General features: G+C 30.0%; 4 protein-coding genes across 4 annotated transcripts; all 4 read right to left on the bottom strand.

Moving 5' to 3' along the window:
• Positions 1-5,148: 5,148 nt before the first annotated feature.
• LOC145752183 (BOS complex subunit ncln-like) lies at positions 5,149-11,002 on the bottom strand. The gene is made up of 13 exons (XM_082568410.1): positions 10,426-11,002; positions 9,952-10,133; positions 9,571-9,669; positions 9,212-9,349; positions 8,781-8,864; positions 8,558-8,661; positions 8,045-8,291; positions 7,622-7,768; positions 7,231-7,347; positions 6,676-6,774; positions 6,130-6,227; positions 5,722-5,854; positions 5,149-5,535 (listed from the first exon to the last, which is right to left on the bottom strand). The coding sequence occupies exons 1-13, from the start codon at positions 10,598-10,600 to the stop codon at positions 5,470-5,472; spliced, it is 1,689 nt and encodes a 562-aa protein (XP_082424536.1). The 5' UTR covers positions 10,601-11,002; the 3' UTR covers positions 5,149-5,469.
• A 317-nt stretch (positions 11,003-11,319) lies between these two features.
• Positions 11,320-13,290, bottom strand: LOC145752204 (phosphatidylinositol polyphosphate 5-phosphatase type IV-like). Its single transcript, XM_082568436.1, has one exon. The coding sequence runs from the start codon at positions 13,205-13,207 to the stop codon at positions 11,978-11,980; it is 1,230 nt and encodes a 409-aa protein (XP_082424562.1). The 5' UTR covers positions 13,208-13,290; the 3' UTR covers positions 11,320-11,977.
• A 3-nt stretch (positions 13,291-13,293) lies between these two features.
• On the bottom strand, positions 13,294-16,800 carry LOC145752203 (lymphocyte-specific helicase-like). Its single transcript, XM_082568435.1, has one exon. The coding sequence runs from the start codon at positions 16,612-16,614 to the stop codon at positions 13,648-13,650; it is 2,967 nt and encodes a 988-aa protein (XP_082424561.1). The 5' UTR covers positions 16,615-16,800; the 3' UTR covers positions 13,294-13,647.
• Positions 16,801-18,043: 1,243 nt separating this feature from the next.
• LOC145753434 (carbohydrate sulfotransferase 1-like) lies at positions 18,044-21,511 on the bottom strand. Its single transcript, XM_082569844.1, has 5 exons — positions 21,501-21,511; positions 20,136-20,438; positions 19,644-19,800; positions 18,926-19,062; positions 18,044-18,470 (listed from the first exon to the last, which is right to left on the bottom strand). The coding sequence occupies exons 1-5, from the start codon at positions 21,509-21,511 to the stop codon at positions 18,044-18,046; spliced, it is 1,035 nt and encodes a 344-aa protein (XP_082425970.1).
• Between the last annotated feature and the right edge of the window lie 1,829 nt (positions 21,512-23,340).

Below are 23,340 nucleotides of genomic sequence, written 5' to 3'. Positions count from 1 at the left end.
ATAAAAAACAGTTTTTCTTATGATCAAGGCACACCAGTATACGCTATAGATACAGGTTTAAATATTGACTCCAGTGAAATTAAAAAACAACTTGAAGCTAAAGAGAAATGTGTTCTAATGGTAGGCGGATTCGGAGCCTTCAAAATGAACGGAAAACGGATAAAACCTGTACCAAAGATAACCCAATCGTTTGACACAGGAAAAATGAAAAGTGAAGAGTTGCTGTCTTATCTGTGGGACTATTTTAAAAACCAGAGTGTATTGTTGATTTGGGAAAAACAATAATTCAAACAATAATCAGTAAGTTGTTTTTAAATATGACAATGCCGGAAAAATGGTGGAAAAATGATTTTTTAATGCCTATAAAATGGATTTATAAGAAGTCTGTTTCGAACAAAGCAGTTAATTTTTTAGGCTTCATATTTTTTTAAGAAACAACATATATGGCAGTACATTGGAGATATGATATTGAATGGAGTAATAGAGCTTACCACGAAGAAGAAGTTAAACTTATGATGACGGCCACAAGTGACACAATTGTACTTGGTTTACACAATTCCCTTACAAACAAAAAGGTATGTAGTCGTTAATTGAATATGGAAATGCTATAAAATAATTGTGTGTAGCTATATTCGATTTACTTTTTATGTTCAGAAAACGTCAAACAATTCTAATTTTAACACCATGACAGTTTTTCTTGCTTTTCCGCCAACCCTAAACGAAATGATGACAAATGTGTCACGTGACCTAAGCGAACTTGGTTACCGCGTTTTGAATATAACATACGTGATGTCGCAAGTTCAAAAACAACCGGCGTGCGCCAAGGACTGGGAAGACTACGGTGACTTTTTATCCTTGCTCGAAGTCGAAATTTTCAAAGTTATTGGTTTTATTACTCAGTGGTGTCGACGTGGTCAAATTTTACCAGATATGATAGGTACGCGCAGGGCGTTCACAGAGAGACGCCAAATACCGAATTTCTTAAACTTGAGCATAGTTTAAACTAACTTATATACAAATATTACAAATCTATTAAAGTTTGTGTCATTATTATCCAACGACTTTTAGCCATTTTTTTGCTTAATCTATGCAATTTTGAAATAACGATTTCTGTTGATCACATAATAGATACTAATAATTTAAAAATTAAATCTAAAATTTCTAAACATGATATAGTTGTTATTACAGAATTTAACAAATAACTTGATATAATTAAGTGTTTTAATTTTTAAAATCAAAAAAAAAAATTGGCATTCACATTTGGCAACAGTACTTATATGACAACAAAACATAATATCAAAACTAATGTTATATATTTTCAATATTAATAACCAAATAAAATTTACCAATTATTGTATATCAACTTGATTGTTTAATAAATTAAATAAAATAATAAACAAAGCATAACTTCCAGAACTGTTAGTTTTATATGCAGCTTTAAAGGCTGTACATTAGTTTTATTATTTAAAAGACAATGCCAGGAAAACAGGAATCGTACCCTATTAGTTAACAGCGCATTAAATAACGTTTGGATTTATAGAACATATGCTATATTCACACAACATTATTTATGTAATCAAATCAAAAGATTGGTATATTTTTCTTAAAGAGAAATCAGGATATTACAATACAATAGTACATGAAATTTGTAGTAAAGAGTTTTAGCAAATACCTTAAAGCTGTCGCTCTAAGTATATGGAAATTTAAAGCGTATATAACGGATTGAATCGTAGAAAAATAGAATATCAACTCTTTAAAAGTTAAATTCACTTAGCTATATTTTAAATTTTAGGGTTAGTTTTTTAAAATGTTGATAACCAAAAAACGGCGTTTCATTAAATTTTGTTCATGTTGGATTGGAATCTTAATTGTATATAGTGCAAGCGTAACATTCTATGAAATGTCAAAGCAAATAAGAGGCTTCGAAACCACCAAAGCTAAACATATTTTAGCAACAAAAGAACCAAAACAAGAAACAAAATTACAACTTTTAGGTAAACAAAAAAATACATATGTATGTAGATAACTTTATGTTTAGGGCAATAAAAATCAAAAACACATAAAATTAACAACTAATAATTACAGGTGAAGATAATATCAATCCTTATATCAAACTGGATAAAACAAAGCTCATCTATCCGATTTTAGAAGCGGGACCTAACAACCAGTACTTTTCCTTTTATAAAACTCTTTATATTGCCATCAAGTTAAACAGGTAATTCCTAATACAAAATTAAATGTTTTTTTTTATATTTTAACTTGTAGTATATGAATATTTTTACCGAGTATTTCAATCTTTGCCGAAAAAATTTAAAGCATTTATAGCATGTATTATATCATGGCGAAACTTGCATAATCTAACAGCAATTATGCCACCTTTCTTTAGAACGATTGTTATTCCACAATTTTGTAGCCACCATTCTATTTCAAAACCAGTCCCAGTTAAACAACGAATAAATCTTTTCATGCTGCATAAATTTGTTACTATGGTAAACAAAACTGAAATGCAGAAAATATGTGGAAATACATTCAATGCCGTTTTTCAAGTAAGTACATCGACAGTCACCTGTTAATTAAAAGTAAGATTTTGTAAATAGCTGTGATTTTTTTTGTTTTAGTATGGATACGCAAGAAAGAATATCCACGAAGCAGTTGAAAAAACTACAGGCATGCAATTTGAGCGAAATAATACATTTCAAATTCAATCTGCTTTACCTTATGAGCAACGAAGCCATTTACAAAATCATGGCATAAAAGTATATCAAATAGAACCTGCGTTAACACTTCGACAGGGCGAAATTGAAAAACGACTTGGCGTCGAAGACAAGTGTGTGGTGATGTTAGGCGGATTTGGATCTCTTAAACTTAACAGAGCTTTTCTTAAGCCAGTGTCTAAAGTGATATATATACCCGTTAGCCGCTAAAGAAATGACAAGTGGAGACCTAATGTCGTATTTGTGGGACTTCTTTCAAAAACCACTCTGCGTTGTCGAATTGGGGAGAACAGTTGTTCAAAAAATAATAAGTAAATAAAATGTATCTGCTACAGGCTAAAATAATTGTAGTTTATAGTGTAATGCTAATTAGGACTAAAGGTTGGCATCCTTCATATAAGAACAAACAATACTAAAAAGTGAAAAAAATACATTTTGCATATTTTTCTTAAAATAACCTTACTTTGCTGTTTAAGAAACGTCATTTATTGCCGTACATTGGAGATATGATGCTGAATGGGGTGGGAGAGCTCAACACGAAGAAGAAGTTAAACTATTATTGTCAGCAACAAGTAACACAATTGTTTTTGGATTGCACAAGTCACTAACAAATAAAAGGGTATGTTTACGCTTGATGGATAAAAAAATCTGGTGCTATATAGTTATTGTAAGTTGCTACACTAGATCTTTATTTATATATAGCAGACTACATGGTTTTTATTTAAATTTTTTTAGAAAATATCAAACGATCCTAATTTTAACACCATGACAGTGTTTCTCGCTTTTCCGCCAACCCTAAACGAAATGATGACAAATGTGTCACGTGACTTAAGTAAACTTGGTTACCGCGTTTTAAATACAACATACGTGATGTCGCAAATTAGAAGACAGCCTGCGTGCGCCGAGGAGTGGAAAGACTACGGCGATTTTTTATCTTTGCTCGAAGTCGAAATTTGCGTTCAAAGTTATTGGTTTTATTACTCAACAGTTTCAACCTGGTCAAACTTTGTTCGATACGATAGATACGCGTTAGGTGTCCACAGAGAATCAACCAATACCGATTTTTATGAACTTAAGCAAACTTTTATGAGATCTGAAAAATGATCGAATCAAATACAATACACTTTTAACAAATCAATACCATTTACTATTTGTTATCTGTAAGCATAAAAATAAAAAGTTTTGTTAAACTATGATTGGCACATATGTTAAAAATTGTTCTTTGCCCTGATCCGAATATTTTAAATCTCACGTGACGATACCAATTAATCACTTAACCCTATCACATTGTAAAATAACCGATTTCCGTTGTAAAGATCAATTAACAGCAAACTACGTTATATAAATATTATGTTGACCTGCACAGCTTTGTCAGAAACGTTAAAGTAAAGTTGTGATGGTATTTAACATTAAATGTAAAACGGTATAAACGTAAATAAAATCAGAGGTTAACTAATCATATTTTTAGACATGGTGTTTTATTTGTTGCTTTTCTTAGTATTTTTTATGTTTATAATTTAATTTACGAATGCTTCTAAAAACGTAGTTAAACAATGACAAAATTTCAGTTTTGTTTTATGGCACTTATTGTTTTCGGCTTATTTTATGCTGTACGTGGAAGAGCTGTGCCCGAACCAGATAAAAAACAAGAAAAAAAGCCCGTCCCTCATTCTACTGAAAAGGCGCCAACAACTGTCAACAAAAAAGAATACGAAGCCGCCTTGGAACATGAAAGACAATTGGAAGATGAAATTATAAAACAAGCGTCATTAAAAGAGCTGCTGATCACTGTAATTTGTTTTCCTGTTTTGACTTTGCTGATTGTGCTTTGTTATTGTTGCACTGCAGTCAATCTAAACCATAAATCTTTACGGTATTCCTTATTGATTTAAATTAAAATAGTTCTCCATAAAAATTAAGGTTTTTTGACAAATGCATGTAATAGGTATTTTATTTCATTTAAAAAGAAAACAGTTGTCTTACTTGTCTTTACACTTTATACTTAAGTGATTGTTGGTAAATTGGAAAGCAAATAACCCAAAGAAAATCCACCCTTTTAGTTCATGTAGGCATTTTGCAGTAAGCTATTACTGGTTCCATATTGTCACTTCTAAGGGTTTAATTCAAAACTAAAATTTTGTTAGCCAAAGCTGTCAAAAATATGTGGTGGTTGTAATTTTAAACATACAATTAGTAATTACACATAATCTACTTTAACAGTTCAGTGCACACTTGCATGATTTTATGTTGAAAATTTCTGTGCCCTGTTAACTCCTAAGTGCTATGCTGTATTTAATATTACAATACCTTATTACCTCTAGTTAAACTTATACACATGTCTTGCAACATTACAATTTACAGTTATAAAAATAAACTCAAATGGACTTTATTTTCTGTAGGTCTTTTTACAGATAACCCCATTTTGTGTTTTAAATTTTATTTTTAATTGGTTGTTCTTTATTAACACACACAAATTACAACACTTAATAATTAAGCAAAAAAACAAATTAAAAGATTACTATAAATTAAGCAATTGTATTTTGAAAAAAATGTAAAAAAAGACAGATGGAAGTATTTTTACCTGGAATGAAAATGTAACTAAATTTGCAAATTGCGAATTTTATTGTTATGGTGTCTAAGGTAGTTTTGGATTTTTTAAAGTTTGTTCTGGCAGTTGTAACATCAATTCTTCTCATGGAAAATGTGTAAATTTTAAATTTGCATAAACTGTGATACAACATTTGGCAACTCAGAATCAATGTACTTTTACTTTGGGTAAGGTACTAAATTTTCTTGCTAACAGCAAAAACACATTAAATTTCTAAAAAACATAAAATTATTTATTACCCCCTTTTCATAGGACAAAAAAATGTTACTTAAAAAGTTTTAGTTAAAAATTTTCCACCATACAGTGAAAATAAAATCGAATTTTTATTTAATTTAGGCAACAAATTTATTACATTTAAAAGAATTTTATATAAAAATTAAACAGTGCTGTACTACTTACAGTTACTAGTAGGTAGACAATGGCAACATAAAAAGCTACAACCCCTGTCATGTATAAATCAAAAACAGCAGACCTAACTACACTTGCACTCATTTTCGTATTTAAACCATCATAAAACATAAATTCTGGATCTCTAAAACAAAATTAAAGTATATTCGGCATTTAGTATGTTTAAAATATGCTTTTTTTACCAAATAGTTTATTTTGAATTAAGGATTTATCAAATAATAGTAAAACCTTTAAAATACTATAATTTCAAAACAATTTATAGCAAATATAACACAAAAGTGATTTTTTAATGGTTAAGTGTATCAATATATATATATATATATATATAAATAATGTGTTTAATTTAATTCTTAACGAACAATTTAACCTTCAAAAACCATAATACAACAATTTTTTTACCTTTTATCAGCCTTAAAAGAAACTTTTTGCACATTTTTTAAGTACCGTTGGAAAACTGAATCAAGTGAAGTAACTACTGGGTGATCTTCATGCATAGCCTAAAAAAAATATTGAACCTTAGTTTAAAAAACTGTTTTGTTAAACTTAAAACTATATAATAACATTGATAATAAAAGTAAATTAAAGAAAATTAAAATGCACTTTTTTGACTGAAACAAGTATTTAGGTTATTTATTCAACTAAAATAGTAAAGTAAACCAGCAGCTTAGTGTAGTAATCACTTGGCTTTACTACATGACGGCCTGGGTTCAATTCCAACTGCCATTATGTTATAGCGCTCGTAAGTATGGTGCTATAAACAGTATAAACTTCTGCTAAGCAAATTTAATCAGCTGCTTAATGACCGGGCAGCTATAATCTATAATATCCCAAATTGCCAAAGGCAACTCGAGGCTGTTGTGGGATAATTGCCATTTAGTGTCAGGTTTAAAATTTTAAATAATTTAAAAGCTTAAATGGAAAAATATATTTTATATTTTTATTCACCTGAGCAGGTCTGGTTTGCGAAGCTAAATTGTTTAACCAGGATTGAACATGATCTTGTTGAACTGCATAATCACCACTTGCTATACTAAAGGCATCACTCTAAAAAAATGTATTTAAAACTATTGACTTGGTATTCTGGTTAGCTAAAAATTATTATATAAATAAATTTATGTAAATTTGTTAACTTTTTTCCAAAGTTATTACATTTAATTTGAAACTACAATACAATAGTATAGAATTTTTTGTATGTTATTTTAAAGAAATGTCAATATTATGTGTTATAAAATAATATTATTATTTGCAAACACTTCAATAAAAATAGCATGTTATTTGTAATCTCTTAAAAATAAGCTGCTTATGTAAATTCAAACACTATACACATTTGAAACCTAAATTTTAAATCAATAATCCAAAACTAAACCAATACATATCATGGCACATTTAACAATTACAATATTTATTTAAGCAGTATGCTATAGTTACACTAAAATGTAATATGATGCATTTAATTTTTTTGTTTTTAAAACTTTTATTAAAAAATTAAATTTTGTGTACCTCTGATGTATTGTAAATATGCCTCATAATTGCCTCGGCGATAATTTGAATATTTCTAGATAGTTTTTCAGCCGAAACTCCCCTGTTTGTATCCATAATTGATCGTCTAACTGGGTCCTGAAATATAAACATGTAAAATGTAAAATATATAGTAACACTTTGGTTTTATGTTACCTTAACAATGGACACAAATTAACGAGTTCCCACACATTAGGTTAACTATGATTTTCTTATTAAATAACTTAACATTAAACATGTATTTAATTATTTTTTTTATTAAATTAAAAAATAACATTTATATGCCTACAGATTTTTTCTTTCAGTTATTACCTTTTTGACAGAATATTGACAAGTGCAAAAAAAAGTAGAAAATTGTATTTGTTTTACTTACATCATGAGCAGCTAGTGATGACAACGTTACAGCATGCAATCTTCGAATCGAATATTTCTCATGTTCCCATGCCAACTGATCAGCTGATAATCTAATTTTCTTGTGGACAATCGAAGTATCGAGTTCTTTATATTGGGAGTTAGCAATCTAGAAAAAAAGTTGTTGAGTTAATTTAAAAGCTATTGGTTTGTTGTTTTTGCTTGAAACTTGATTTCTAATTTATCAAATTGGTGTGTTTTAAAGTATGTTTTATGCAAAAATAATAAGAAAAAAGTGGTTATCAAGCCTTTTACATATTACTTGTAAGTAACACACTACAACAAGCAGCGAATAACAACAGTAGCAGTTCTCAGGGCGTTTAACCACAAAACAAAGCTATCAGCAGTTAGACTTTACAAAATGCCATTTAATATCAATCACTACCTCTTCAATACTTGAATGTATAGAATAAGCTACAGAGCCTTGACTGGGTGGTTTAGAGACATGCATCTTCAAATCATTGTTATCCACACTTGCCAGAGCTTCCAAACATAACACAAGTTTGGCTGAAGTGAGAGGGGGAGAGTTGTCAAGAATGGATGCCGAGTTGTCCAAACCATCCTCGATGTATTTTCGCGATCCTTGGTAATTAAACTTGCCACCTCCCGATAACAAGAAGGCGATGTTGTATCTAAAATTAAGATAAAGTTTTACAATAAACTAGAATAAAGCTTTGTAGGCGATGCATGCATATATATGTCAAGTTTAAAGGCCTTTAAAATAATTTAACTGATGTACAAAGAAATTATCCTAAGCATATGTTAGTTGTTAGTTGCGAGCATATTACTTAACTTTCTGATGTAACATGGCCAAAAGCTAAGTTTAGCCATGCAAAAAGTTTGGTTAAAATCAAATATTTAAAATCGATTATCATAAAAAAACATTTTATAACATTACCTTGGATGAGTTTTCGAGTTGCTGTAAGCTTTAGACAAGATTCTAGCCAACTCAATAAGAGCAACCACTCCACTTGCATCTGAGTTAGCTCCATATGATAAATACTTAAAAAAAGACAAAGTTCAAATTGGAGTAAAAATCCAAAGGTAGGATAATGTTTAAAACTAAGTATATTTTTGAATTAAATTAAGAACTTAAAAAAAGCTTTTTGTTTAAATCTTACTGGGGCAATGCCGAAAGAATCATAATGAGCAACCAATGCTATGGTTGGTAGTTGTTCATCATTACCCAAACCTGGTAACACCCCCTGATATATTAAAATAAAATGTATTAGTAAATCATCTAAAGTTCAGCATTATAATTTTTTTTTAAACTAAAACAGTTGCTGACTATTTAAGAATTACCTAAATTAGACTAGCAGTACAAATATACTTAAATCATGTGGTTTTATAGTTATACTACAATAAAGCCCCTAAAAACCATTATTTCTAATGGGAAAAATGTTTATGAAAAAGTGGTTGCACTAGTTTGTAGAGTAGATAGGTCATATGTTTTATAATGTTGTTGTCATAGGAATATGCTTTAAAGGTTCATTCCTTTTTTTCGTTGGGAATTGGACTTTTATTGTCTTAAACATGCTACCATTTAACTTACCTGAATATTTATAATTTGGGAGTCTGGCATTTGCTTGCTTTGTCCGCCTGAAGTAACAAGTTGGTAACCAACTGATGAGGCAGAGTTTAAAATTGCTTGAAAAGCAGAGGAACTTACATCCTTAGTAACTTCAGTTATCTAGATCAAAAATACAACCCATTTTTAAACGACAACAAAATGAGATTTTTACACTGTTTTTAAGGACTGCAAAAAATTGTTACCTGAAATTGTATAAGATATAATGCAAGAAAGGTATATACTGAAATATTTCTTTTATACCGATTTTGCAACTTTAATTATTATAATCTATCAACTTTAAATATTATCAAAAAATTGCAGAAATAATTTTTTTTACTAACACTTTCATAAATATCTTTTAACTCTTCTGTCTCATAAGCAAAATAAACTGGAATATTAATTTCCATTCGAAGAATATCTTCTTCAGCTACCAGAAAATCCTGTAAAATTAGAAAAAGTTTAAACTAAAGATTATACTGCTTTAATTTTAATTCAAGCATTTTTAAGAGATTATGAATAAAAGTAAAGTAAAAAAAATAATAACTAAAAAAACACAAACTGGCTCCTAAGGTTACAAAAGCCCAAAATTGAATTTTAATTAAAATAATCTAAAGCGTTAAAATGTTAATCAAATTAAATTTGAAAATAAATACTGGCTTAGCTACTTAAGCTTATGATAATACAAATTTCACTCTTCAAATTTTAACACACTAAAAACTCACGGCAATTTCTTTCTGGGTCATGTTCCCCTGTAAAAGTACGAGAATTGAACTTGGACCCCGATCTAAAATTTCCAAACATTTCGACGAGGTAAAATCACTGGAGCGTACAATCACACATTTACGAGCAATGGAAGAAGAATGAATTGTTCTAGCCTCTGAATTAATAAATGAGTTGCGACAACCTATAAAAAGTAAAATGGTTAAAATTTAAAATTTTGAGTTTTATTTATAAGTACACAGGTCTATAGTGGTAATTTAATTATTAAAATTTTCTTGAGACAATATGTCTGTAACAATTTTAAACATAAAAAATTGGCACAAGAAAATCATATTAATATTAAATGTCAAAAACACAATTGTTAATAAGGCAGTACCAGTAAATTTACACAAAATATATATATATACTTAATAATAATATGTAAAGCTGTTAAAAAAATAATTTAAAAAAAAATTTTTATCAGATATTGCACATACCATAAGAAATTCCTTGTAAATCATATTGCTGCATTCTGAAAACTGAAAAATCCTGAGCGGCATCAACTACTTTAATTGGTGCAACAACAACCAGGATTACCGGTAGTATGGCGATTATGGCAACCGGAAAACCAGTTCGACAAGCGTCCAAGGCTTCAGAAATTTGGTCCAACATTTGGATTTTTTTAATTTTGAAAAAATTGTTTATTATTTTTCCTAATTAATCTAGAAAAATAATAAAACACAGAAAATGACAATATGAAATAGAAATGACGGTAACAGTTAAAATTACAGTTGCAAATATTATATTAAAACCAAAGTTTCAAAGTGCTATTAAAATACTATAACCACCAAAATAACAAAAAAACGTAAATAAATTCAAAATATGTTTTTCGTTTAAATTATTCAGAACTATTTATTTTAAACAAAAATTTAAGAAAAACTACAAAAACAAATTCTAAATAAATTTAAAAAAATCACAAACAAGTTAGTTTTACATAAAATCATCTATTTAAAATTGAAGTTAGGTAGGTAAGAAAACATAAAAAGAAACAAAAGCAAAGAAATACCAACTATAATGGCCCATAAATAATAGAGTATAAGCTTTAAGATCACAGTTTTGATAAAAAAAACTACAAAACAAGAGTTAACATAAAATCTGTACAACAAACCAAAAAAATGAACAAATTAAAAAACACACAAATTATTAGTAGCTACCATTAAAAATTATGCTAAATGGTTCAATAAAAACTATATGATAATGTTAAAAATATAGAAAATTGCACTACAAAATATATGTCTTTAGTTTTTTTTAAATTATATATATGTCTTTCATAAAAATGTTTACAAATTAAAATTTTAAATTGGCAGTATAATTTGGTTCAATATTAGGAACTACTGTAAGAAACAAATAAGAATTATGAGGTTAAGTCTATTATAATTATAACATTTTAAGCAGCAAAAATTTCTTTTTTGCATATACACAAAATGAATTGTGCAAACAGCAAATGAAATAGTTTTAAAAAATATAGTTTAATTAATAACGGTCATTTAGACAGCAATATATATATTTTTACTGGGTAGCAATAAGTTAGTTACGTAAGCTTTTTAGTAAATATTATATTTTAAAATTTTTTTTAATTTAAGATAATGTTTTAAAAGTGTAAAAAATTGAACTTTATAATTTAAGTTAAAATTTAACAAGCAATTTAAAATCTGGTATTTACTATAAAAAATTAAAATATTAAAGTATCAACAAAAAAAATGAAGCAGCAATTTTAATATACATTTATATTAAATAAAAAGTTGCTATACCCTGAATATCACAGAAAGAAATAAAACAATGCAAGAAATGGCCAAAACACCAGATCGGTTACTTTTTTAAATAAATTTTAAACCAAAGTTAAACAACCTATATTTTCTGCTCAACAGAATAGGTAACAGTGCTAACTTTTAAACCTTAAAAAAAACTTTACCCAAGCTTTAGTTTAAGAAAAATTTTAAAAAGATATCTAGGTAAAATTTTTTTTTTTAAAGAAACAACTATTTTAGATTACAGGATAGTACAGATTGCACTTTTGTAGGTCGAATTAAAGTTGTTTACCCTTTTTCTTACTCCTTCCGCATAGACGGCGTGATCAAACTTTCCACTACTGATGGGGGTGTTTTCGAAGCTAGGTTTTAGGAGAATTTCATACAGGCCGTAAACAGGTCGATGATCGGAGGTTCTTACCGAAGAAACGCTGTTGTAATGAACGCAGTTTAAACACCCTGATTCATTAATGCTGTGAAGTATCCGATCGGTATATGAGGGAACTCGAAACTTTTTTGATGAGTCGTAGACGTCTGAGTTGGGGTTAAATTTATAAGTCGGCAAAAATGTAATATCAGGTTCGTCAAAACCGTGGAAAATTTTACCTCGTTTCATGTTACCTTTCAGCTGGTCACATTTTAAAGCTTCCTTAACGTCAAAAGTCGAGGGATCCTCCGCTTCTTGTTTCAATAAAAAATGAGGTTGATTTATTCGAAAATTGAGGTCACCCAACCAAAAAGTATAATCAAATCGAGAAGTCAAATCACCGCTTGTGTTTTGATAGTTATTCTTGGTTGACGGAAGTTGCAAATTTTTACGAATTTTTTCGTAGTCCTCAATTCTTTCTTTGACGTTACCTTCTCCTGATCTTAAATGCGAACAGATAAACAAAAACGAGGTCCCAAAAAATTGAAAACAAATTGCAGCAGCCCCCTTTGTTTTAATTCTCGAAACCATTCGAGTGGTGACTTTGTCATCTTCAAAATTGCAGCAAAACCAGATCAAATCCCGCCTTAAAAAAACGGCCAAATGTAAGAGACCATGGGTCATAGAATGGACTAAAACATGATTAGGGCCAAGCGTTTCCTGTATTTTAACCTCCCAACTGTGCATATCAGGCGTAGCTTCCTGCACTCCAATTACATACATATCTTGAACTAATTCCTCATTGTTAGGAAGTAGGAAGTCATCAATGTTCGGCGGCACAATACCCCTCTGCATATTCCAAGTGCCAACAAACAGCTTCAATTGCCGATACGGAAAAAATCGATTTAGTTCATTAGATCCTGTTGACTTTGCAGTGTTAATACACCCGTATAAATAGTTCCTTTCGCGCATGCAGCTGCTTGATATCGCAGGAAGGGAACCGACCGAGCGTGTTGATAATGTCTCTGATTTTGTGTCTGCAACGCTGTCCGTGTCCAGAGCCGATAACTCGGGTGCAGTGTTGGAGTTTCCTATCAGTGCCATCTTTGTTACATTTTCGACCAATTTTATGTTACAATTTTATTAAAAACAACTTCCTAATTTTCCTATTTGCTCTGGGTGATTTCTGATCTAAATAGAAGTAATATGATGTTAGAGATGGAAAGAAAACCTATGATTGTTTTGCTACAACAAGTAAAAAAAGCCTAAGAATAAAAATATGGCTATTACTTAATATGAAAAAATGAACTTGGGAGATTTTGATACACATTGCTAACACTTTTATGAAAATATTTACTAAACTTTATCAAAATCTCATGATTGTTTCTGCACCCAAATATTTTGAAAATTTAGTGTTGCATAATTAATAATTTGGCAGTTTTAATACTGGCAGTTTTAATACAGTAGTTACTGGCAGTTTTAATACAGTAATTTGGCAGTTTTAATACAGTAGTAAATAGAAAAAAGGCAGGTATTAGTGCAAATTATTCCAAAGTGCGAAACAAAGCGCATTTAATATCGATAGCACCACAAACCATTACAGTTTTTCGATCGAGTAATTTGCTCAAATCTTCATCGCTAATAAAGTCACATGACTTGCTTCCGGTCCTAGATGATTTTTGGAGCATTGAAAGAATTTGCGACGTAAACGACAACTGAGCATTTTCCGATTTTATATCTTCCTCAAGTTTGCCTTTAAATTTTGATTTGTTGATTATAAGGCGTTCCAACACTCTCTTCGCTTCGGCACGTTCAACCATAAACTGATCAACAGTATTGGCAGTGACAAGCCGATAAATCACAACAGGTCGAGTTTGCCCGATGCGATGACACCGATCTTGAGCTTGCAAGTCATTTTGAGGGTTCCAATCAGAATCGAATATAACAACAGTGTCAGCTGCTGTTAAGTTGATCCCCAAGCCACCCGCCTTTGTAGATAATAAAAAAATGAACAAGTTAGTGTCTTCGTTGTATTGATCGATGTAATTTTGACGCTCCAAACAAGAAGTAGATCCGTCTAAACGAACATGTGTGTAGTTTTTAAATCGACAGTAGTCGCCAATTATATCTAAGACTTTGGTCATCTGACTGAATATAAGCACTTTGTGGTTGTTTTTCTTTAAGACAGGTAACATCCTGTCAAGCAATTCCATTTTACCACTAGAGGAAATAATTTCCTTATCTACTCTGTAAATATCAGTGCCAGGAATTAGAGGATATTGAATTAGATAAGGATGGTTGCAACACTTTCTCAATTGCATCATAACATTGGACAAAGAAACATTAATCACAGCGTCGTCATTTACCTCTCTCGATTTCCGTCGATCTTTTTCGATTCGATTGTTCAATGTGGAACTTCGAGTTTCTCGTTCAAAGTTAGTGATTTTCTGTTCGTCATAGTTGATTTCTTCCCCCGATTCACCGACTTTTAACATATTTCGGATTGTTCGATTGACAAGCGCTTCATGAAATTCCAGTTGAAAAGCAGTTAGTGGCGCAAATACCAAAAGCTCTCTTTTTGGGGGAAGTTCAATCTCAATATCAGCCTTTGTTCGACGAAGTAGAAATGGTGCTAATATTTTATGCATCATGGAAACCACGTCTTTTTCTTTATCTGTAGAAATTCCCTTTTGAATTTTATCCAGGTCAAACCAAGTTTCAAATGTGGTTAAATCGCTGAATAATTCTGGCAGCAGAAAGTTTAACAAAGACCACAGCTCGGCCAAGCTATTCTGCAGTGGTGTGCCAGTCAGCAAGACTTTAGCATGGACTTTAAGCGACTTTAGAGCTTTGATAAGACGACAATTCATGTTCTTTATCCTATGAGCCTCATCCAATATCAAATAATCCCATTTGTGTTTTCTTAAAATTTGTTCATCACGAATCACGATTTCATTCGAGGTAATAACCACAGGATAACAACCCAAACTTTCATTTTTAACTGCAAATTGTGAGGATAAAACAAGTCGCTCTGGCGCAGAACCATGGTACAAAAGAAGTGGTATCATTGGAGCAAACCGCTTGAATTCTGACATCCAATTACATATGGTTGATAAGGGAGCACACACCAAAAAGGGCCCTTTGTACATTCCACTACCATACAGAAGCTTACAGATCATTGCAATAGACTGAATTGTTTTACCCAATCCCATTTCATCAGCCAAAATTCCACTTATTCCATTATCAAACAGAACCTTGAGCCAGGAGTATCCTTTAATTTGGTAGTCACGTAATACAGCCCCAGTTAAATATTTTGGTTGTTTGTCAGAAATTTGTTTAGAATTTAAGTACCTAACACCGTCTATTGTAATAATTTGGTTTTTATTTACGTCTCCAGAGTACATTTTGGCCTTTAAAAGCGCATCTTTGTCAAGTTTTGCCACTTTTTCCTGTATTTTTAAAGCTTTTTTTTCTTCTGCATCACTGTCTTCAGAATCTTCCTCTTCCTTGTTGTCAACAATGATATCTTTTCTTTCGATCCATTCGCCTTCAGACTTTTTCTTTCCAGCGACAGAAACTTTGTAATTCCAAACATCATCCCGCAATGACACCTCAACGATTTTTGCCTCAACCAAATCATCACCATCATGATAGTTTTTTTGGATTATTTGAACTTTATCTCCAATTTCGAATTCCGCTAAATTTTTCCTGTTGATACTGGCATTTTCTACGGATTCGTTTTCTTTATCAATCTCAAACTTTCCTTTTTTCGCAACATTGCCAGAAATTACTTTTGGATTGTCATCGTGCATTCGCTTTAGACTTACTTTACATGTTTTGTTTTCAGTAAGAATTGAGGGTTCCACCTTTGATTTTCTCTTCTTTTTTCTTTTTCTTGCCTTTTTTTCCTCTTCTTTTTTGGAGCGTTCAATGTTTTGAAGCAAGTAGTTAGCATACACGTTACTTTTGGTTAACAAGCATCGCAACTGATTAAGTCTCATTTCTGCAGTTAGTTCTTCTCTATTATTCATGTTATTTAATTCTAATTCTTTTAATTCATTTTCTCCTTCTTCGTGAAGTTTATTTTCTTCCTCAATCATTTCTTTGGTAATGGCTTCGTTCGCTTCCTTGACATCAATATTTGAATCATTTTCAAAATTTCCAGAATCTTCCTCTTCTATTTTTTCCAATTTGGATACATTTATTTTTTCTTCAATTTGCATATAACTTTTTGATGGAGAAACTTCTTTTTCGGCATTTTCCATATTGGATTCAGGTAGTTTTTCTTTAATTTGCTCATTATTATTAGACGAAAAATCTTCTTTTTTGTTATTTTTCAATTCAGAATGAGGTATCATCTCTTCGTTTTTTATTAAATAAGCATCATTTTCTTTATGTTTAAGTTTACTTTTTTCGATTTCCTGAAGTTGTGCTTGTTTCTTAGCATTTTGATCTTCGTGTTTAATATTATTCAATATTTGATCGTTGGTTTCTTGATTTAAGGTGTCCATTTTAATTTAATTTTTTTTTAAAATCATGTATATTAACTGACTAACGCATTCGCTACAAAAGTTTTACAAAAATATTATATATAAATCACATAACCGTCTAAAAATTTTGTTACCCACAAAATTTATATTTGACAAAATAGACGACTGACAAAACAAAACTACAGTCAGACAGCCAGTTGACTTTGTTAGTTTGTCGAGTCTGTAACTTGAATCCTGCAATTTTAAACTAGGCAACTACAACTATCAACTATAAAAAATTTAGCTTAGTCACTAGTCTGCTAGTCAGTCTGTCAGTTAGTTGTTAGTAGCGCAGCGGGAAATCAAAATTCCAAATGAAATTATTAAAGCCTATTTATTATTATAAGACACACCAGCCCACACATTGATTCATTTTAAACTTTAGCAACTTGTCGGCTTTCAAAACTAAAACAAACGCTGCTTCTTTTAATTAAAATCGAAAATAACACAAGAATTTTTTACTAATTTACGGTGAATACTTACCCAATCATGCGTAAGGTTTTTAATATCTTATTTCTATACCAATGCCGAACTTAAAAAAAAAAATAACAAACCAAGTTAAATCTTAAAAAAAATAACAAACCAAGTTAAATCTGTTAATAATTTTTTTAAACATGAGGTATTAAAATATTTTTTGTTACTTCTGCCATATAACATACTACGCTTCGAATTTAAAAAAACCTTAAACTAATCTGGTACCTGCTGCAACAACAGCAATTAAAAGTGTCCCAAAAATGGTTAACTATATTTTAAAATAGTTTTACAGTAAAATTTAAAAACAAAAATATAATACGATTTTAAAATCGTTTTTAAAATAAATAACATTACAAAAACTAGATTTCTTTAATAATTAAAATATGGTTCGAAATCATTTGATCATTTTTAAAATTAATCTTTATTAATAAATAAAATTATGCATAAACATTACTCAATTATATTAACTAATTAAATAAATCTAATATTACATATCAAATTATTAGACTAAAAATGTATTAAATTATTGGATTAAGAAAATTTCAGAACAAATTATTTTAAAATATCAATATTTAATTTTTGAATCAACAAAAGTAATTAAATATACTCAACAAACAAAAATTAATTTTTTAACCCAGTTTTAAGTTGTTGATATCAGAATATACATTAGACAAGTTTTAAATGCCTAAAATTGATTTTTAATTTTTAATAAATAAACAAGCATTGAAATATCATAAACAAACATTCGGATTAGTAAGAATAAAAATATTGACAATAAAAATATGTTTCGAAATCTAAGATTTCGAACCATAAAAATGCGGCTAAATTCGTATGTTAATATATAGTCATGTTGTTTACTAAATAAATAACTTAAATAAAAGTCTGTAAAAAAAGCTACCACAATTACTTTAATTTGTAAATTCTAAAAAATATGTTTTTAGCCCTCGTTTAAAATAAAACTTGAAATGTTTAAATTTGCAACTTCGTCAGAGTTGTCGAATTTTTTGTAGCCCAGTTTTTTCATTGACGTGGCGCAATAATTTTGAACTTTTTGAATATCTTTAAAGCCAAGTTGTTGCCTCCATTTAGTCAAAACCGTTTTAGAATTTCGAGTAGTTCCAAAACGCGAACTGGAACCTAGTTTAACTGAATTGGTGCCAGAAGTAGCCGAAACAAGCCAATTCCGCACTATATTATTCATCTCTACCCCTATAAACTGGTAAATTTTTTCTGCCCATTTTACCGGTCTAAGTGAAATATCTTCATGTCTAACTATCATGTAGTTACCCGCGTTGAGTATATCAGGTCGGGATGAACTGTAGTTTACAAGTTTCTCGAAATGAAGACAGCGCTCTCTAAACACTCTATTGTAAATAACAAACAATTTAAATCCTAAGTCAACACATATTTTATTGTTATATTAATTTCGTTTATAGCGCCTTACTCGCTACAGCATGAAAGCAGTGAGAATCAAACCACGACATTATGTAGTGTAGAAAGTGTTTTGACTACTACATTACGCTGCCGGTATTGTAGACTACAGTTGCCTAGAAATTAAACCGCTAACTAGTTGCTGGCTCAGCAGGAGTTCATACCGTTTATAGCGTCTTTTAGGACGCTACAGCACGAGAGCAGAATTTTTGGAATTTTAAAGACAGGTGTTTTGACCATTATACCAAGTTGTCAGTTTATTATTTAAACATTAAATTAACTCTATTATTAATATAAAACAGTTTTTTTAACCCTATCTGTTTAATGAACAACATTTTCTTTATAAGAAATGCCACCATTATCTTGTTTTGCCAATTTGTGAACTTACTCCTGGTTAATTTGAGCTGTAAATTGCAAAGAGTTAATGCTGGCCCGCGGATCTCTTACAAGATGTACAATTTTCACAAGGTGGTCGGGATCTGTTAGAACGTTTTTGATATCTTCAAAATCACAAACTCTTGTAACCTATAAAAATCATACAATATTTTCTTTAAAAAAATATCTATTTTTGCCTAAAAATAGCTCATGTATAAATATAATTAGAAAAGGTTTTTTATATTTTGTTTAAATAATTTTACCAACTTCAGTTTTGCAAAATACATATTTCTGTAGCTGCCTTTTTGACCTTTACATGCTTTGCTTATATGTTGTAACAAATCGCATAACTACCAAATTTGTTCTTAATTATGTGGCGTGTTTTACTTTGCCTTATTTTTAAATATCTGTTTGGAACTCTGATATATACGTCACTGTTTGGCAACAATTGACCGACTTTTATACTACTTTAAGAGTTGCGTTTTGAAAAACCTGCTGAGCGGTTGTGTTAAGCTTTTGTAATTTACCACTATTGCCTAGTAAATAAATCTGATATACGCTGAACTTTGGGCTAGTTTATAGTTTTCAAGTTACGATAAAGGTAAACCGAAAAGCGGCAAAGACAACACGTTACAATATGAATATGCATATTACTATATTTATAAAATTTAAATGCGTCAAGTTAAACTAAACAGGCAAGCAGTTAAAAACTCATAAAGACATTTAGTTACCTTAAAAGCTAGCAATTTTTGTTGTTTTATTTCTTTAGATAGTCTGTTCAAGTCAAACTTCTGTTTACATTTGTTATTGGCACAAAACTTTAAATCACGGGACATAAACTGGCTGCATTTGTCAAATCCGTAAAAACACATTCCATGTTTAACACATCTGCAATGCAAACTTAAAGTTTTAAAATTAAGCACAACGTTTTTTTATCACAGTCTAAGGTGCGATTGTCCGCTTTAACGTGTTGCATATTTAGCTGTAAATACAACTTGCAACTAATGTTTGCCTGTGTCAATTTACCACATTTACCACGAACATCACTTTTTTATTTTGTAGGCTTATATAGGTATTTGACATACTATCCATTTAGCTTCATTGCATAAGCTAAATATTAAAAACATAGATGTACAAATTAAAACACATACTTATAAAAAAATCAGTATCTGTTCAGTAAGTGTAAATCCGAAAAAAGTTAGAACATGAAAATTTTTATTTACCCGTTTATCTGCTTAACTTTAGATTTTGAGAAGGCTGCTTTGTACTGACTTTGAATCGCGGTAAAGTTATGTTGTAATATTAAAGAAAAGTAATTCGAAACCCCTGTTACTTGGTGTGATGGACAAGTCCCAAACGGATAAAGGGGTTCATAAAAGTACCCCACTCCTGGGTTGCGATTAAAAATTTCACCAACAAAACTAGAACCTGATCTAGTTTGAGTGACTAGAATTACTGCTGCAGTTTTTCGGGGTGTTGGAGTTAAAGTTTTATTTGAATTAAAAAGTCGAGGTTTCACAAAGTTCCTAGAAGAAAATATTGATTAAAGTTAAATGTCTGATATACAATCTAAACTGTCTTTAAGATTTTTTTACTTTAAGTTGTTTATCAAGTAAAGCGATTTAAATGGAGATTGGTTTATTCAACGAAAACTTTACTCGAAAACAACTCTTAATGGTTTAGTTTATAAAAATAAACTGTGAAGAAGATATATCAAGGTTTATTTATCTGGGCAAAGTTGTCGTTGAATTAAGTTGTCTTAGGTAATGTTTAAGGCATGATTTTAAAAATAGTTAATAATAAATAACTTAGTAATATTTTACTAGATGAGCACAAGCATTACATCTTGATAATCATTAAAACTGATATTAAGATAAAAGTTGTAATACATACTCTATAATACTTTTAACATCTTTAATTTGACCAAAGCGGCTTTGAAAATTAATTGTTTTTGTATTCCATGTTGAATAATTTACTAACAAAAAAACTGTCACAAAAATTGTTAATAATAGCACTAACAATTTCCTTGATGCACAACACTTATATATAAACATATTTAACTTAACAGCACTTTACTATAAAATGGAAAAATAGCAGTTTAAAGCGCTTGCAAAATAGACAGGAAAAGTATATAAAATAAATAAGCCTATAATATACTTTTATCAATTTCCGCTGGTATTTTTGTTGTAAAAAAAACCGAAATCAATCTGGTTTTAAACTCACTTAGCCTACATACAGTTTTTGTAAAACTAATTATTCTGCGCTTTCTAAAGAATGTCTAACAACTTTTAGTTTTTTTTAATATTTTTAAATATACAAAAAATATAGCTTGACAATCACTATATATATAACAAAGGGTCTTAATAGGTTTTTATTTTTGCAGGTAACTTATTCTAGTTCTGTAAAAAGTTCACACAAGTACTGGCCATAATTTTTTCAATAACTCACGAGGTAATGAATAGTAGGAAATAACATTATTTGAAAACATATTACAACCTATTATTATGACGTTATTACGTCATTATCCTATATTTTGTCGATCACGTGTCAATGTTTTGTAATTCTGATTTTGATCTTGTTACTTTTACGGTTTTTGCATCTTATAATTTTTAGTTTTGGCCAAATCTTTTATCTTATTTAGTTTACGGTCTTGAAAATTTTGAATATAATGAGTTATACCCTTAGGACCTTTTTTATTGTCGTATTGAAACAAATAGCGTAACTACTTAATTTGTCTTCAATTAGTTGGCGCTCTGTAATTTGCCTTTGGATTAATTATCTGTAAAGATTACACGCCGAACCCTGTTCGAGATTCTACTTACAAGTTTACGATAAAGGTAAACGAAAAAGCGGAGACGAAAATACGTTACAGTATACAGACAAATCATAAAACAATATATTATTTTGCTTTCTAATCTATTTTAGTATCTTGTAGTGTAAACTGAGTAAAACGGAACTTTCAAATAACGGCGCATAGCCACATTAAAAAAATTGCTTGTTTTGTATTAAAACCGCATACGGGTCTATTGTTTTAACAAAATAATGAATTTACGCTAACATATAGTACGCATTGAACGTTACCCATAAAACAACTTTTTTTTTTAAAAGTTGTTAGCCTTTTTGGTTATGTTATGTTATTCCTATACATTTACTGCGTCAAATTTAAAAAGTTGTTTTTAAAAATTTATGCTAAATTTAAAGTCCTGCATCAATTTAAGCGACAAGGGTTAATGTTCTTTAAAACATAATATTTTTTACATATATTTGTAGAAAAAAATTAAATTAAGGAAAAAAAAACTACTGATACTTTGTTTAAGAAAAAATTTAGGTTTATAATCCAAAAAAACACATTATACTATTTCAAAACAAATTACTGCATGCCATTTCAACAAAATTACCGCCGTTAAAAACCCTGTTTTTAAATTTATTTAAATACATTTAAAAACAAAAAAAGGGATAGGTGTTATATTTCGGGCAATTATAATCTATATAATATCCCAAACTGCTACAGGCAACTCGAGACTGGGTCGGAGTAACTGATGTTACTCTATGTTTAAGTCACGCATTCTACTTTCCAACATCGAGGATAAAGATATATACAAAAAAAATTAATGTCTGAACAGTTCAACCTAAAATGTATACGAATCTATCCACGTTTCGATATTACTATGTTTAAAAATATGCCGTTACGCAACACAAGGCATTGGTGGTAATAAGAATAAGCGGTTTTGCCCAATGAGCCATACCAAAACCTATCGATATTTAGTTGTTTTGAAACAGCCTCCTTCCAATAAACAATGCTTTTTATATATTTGTCTAAGTTTTGTTCTTTTCAAAGGGGACTTGATGTCCGCAAGGGAATTTCTCGAGGGGTTGCAAGGATTCTTCGCACGTGCACTATTTTCGCATTACTTTTCATTTCTCTTTCGATCATTTCTTTTTTCTTGCGGGCGTCGTTATCTTTCTTGTGTTTTTTACCCGAATTGAATTTAGGCAAAGCGATTTTCACTGCATGGTGACTTACTTCGTTTGCAGTTTTTTTCTAGAATTTTATTTTGGTTTGTATCTTTACCAATCGCCCTAGGCTTAATCATTTTTAAAACTTGTCCTTATATTATTATTTGATAGTGACATAGTGGTCTTTAACAGAGCAATCTCAACTTTATTTTTATTTTTAGTGATTTATTTTTATTTTTTTTTTATTTATTCCCTTAAAAGTTGTAAATCTTCCTGTAATAATTTAATTTGTTTTTCTTCATATTTTCAAAAGTATCCATCACTTTAACCATAACTTTAATTTCAATTCCCTTTTTAATGTCTTTAGGTCGTCATGGGTTACTAGATCGTCGCTTCTGTTGATGCTTTCGTTGCAGGTTGTTTAGCACGTACTCCTAAAAACAGAACCCAAACCTCCAGTTAGTCGCTAAT

This window comes from Corella eumyota, chromosome 5 (genome assembly GCF_963082875.1).
Source record: "Corella eumyota chromosome 5, kaCorEumy4.1, whole genome shotgun sequence".
NCBI classification, from domain to species: Eukaryota; Metazoa; Chordata; class Ascidiacea; order Phlebobranchia; family Corellidae; genus Corella; species Corella eumyota.
Note: the sequence above shows the minus strand (reverse complement) of the source record. Positions and strands in the feature narration are given on the sequence as shown.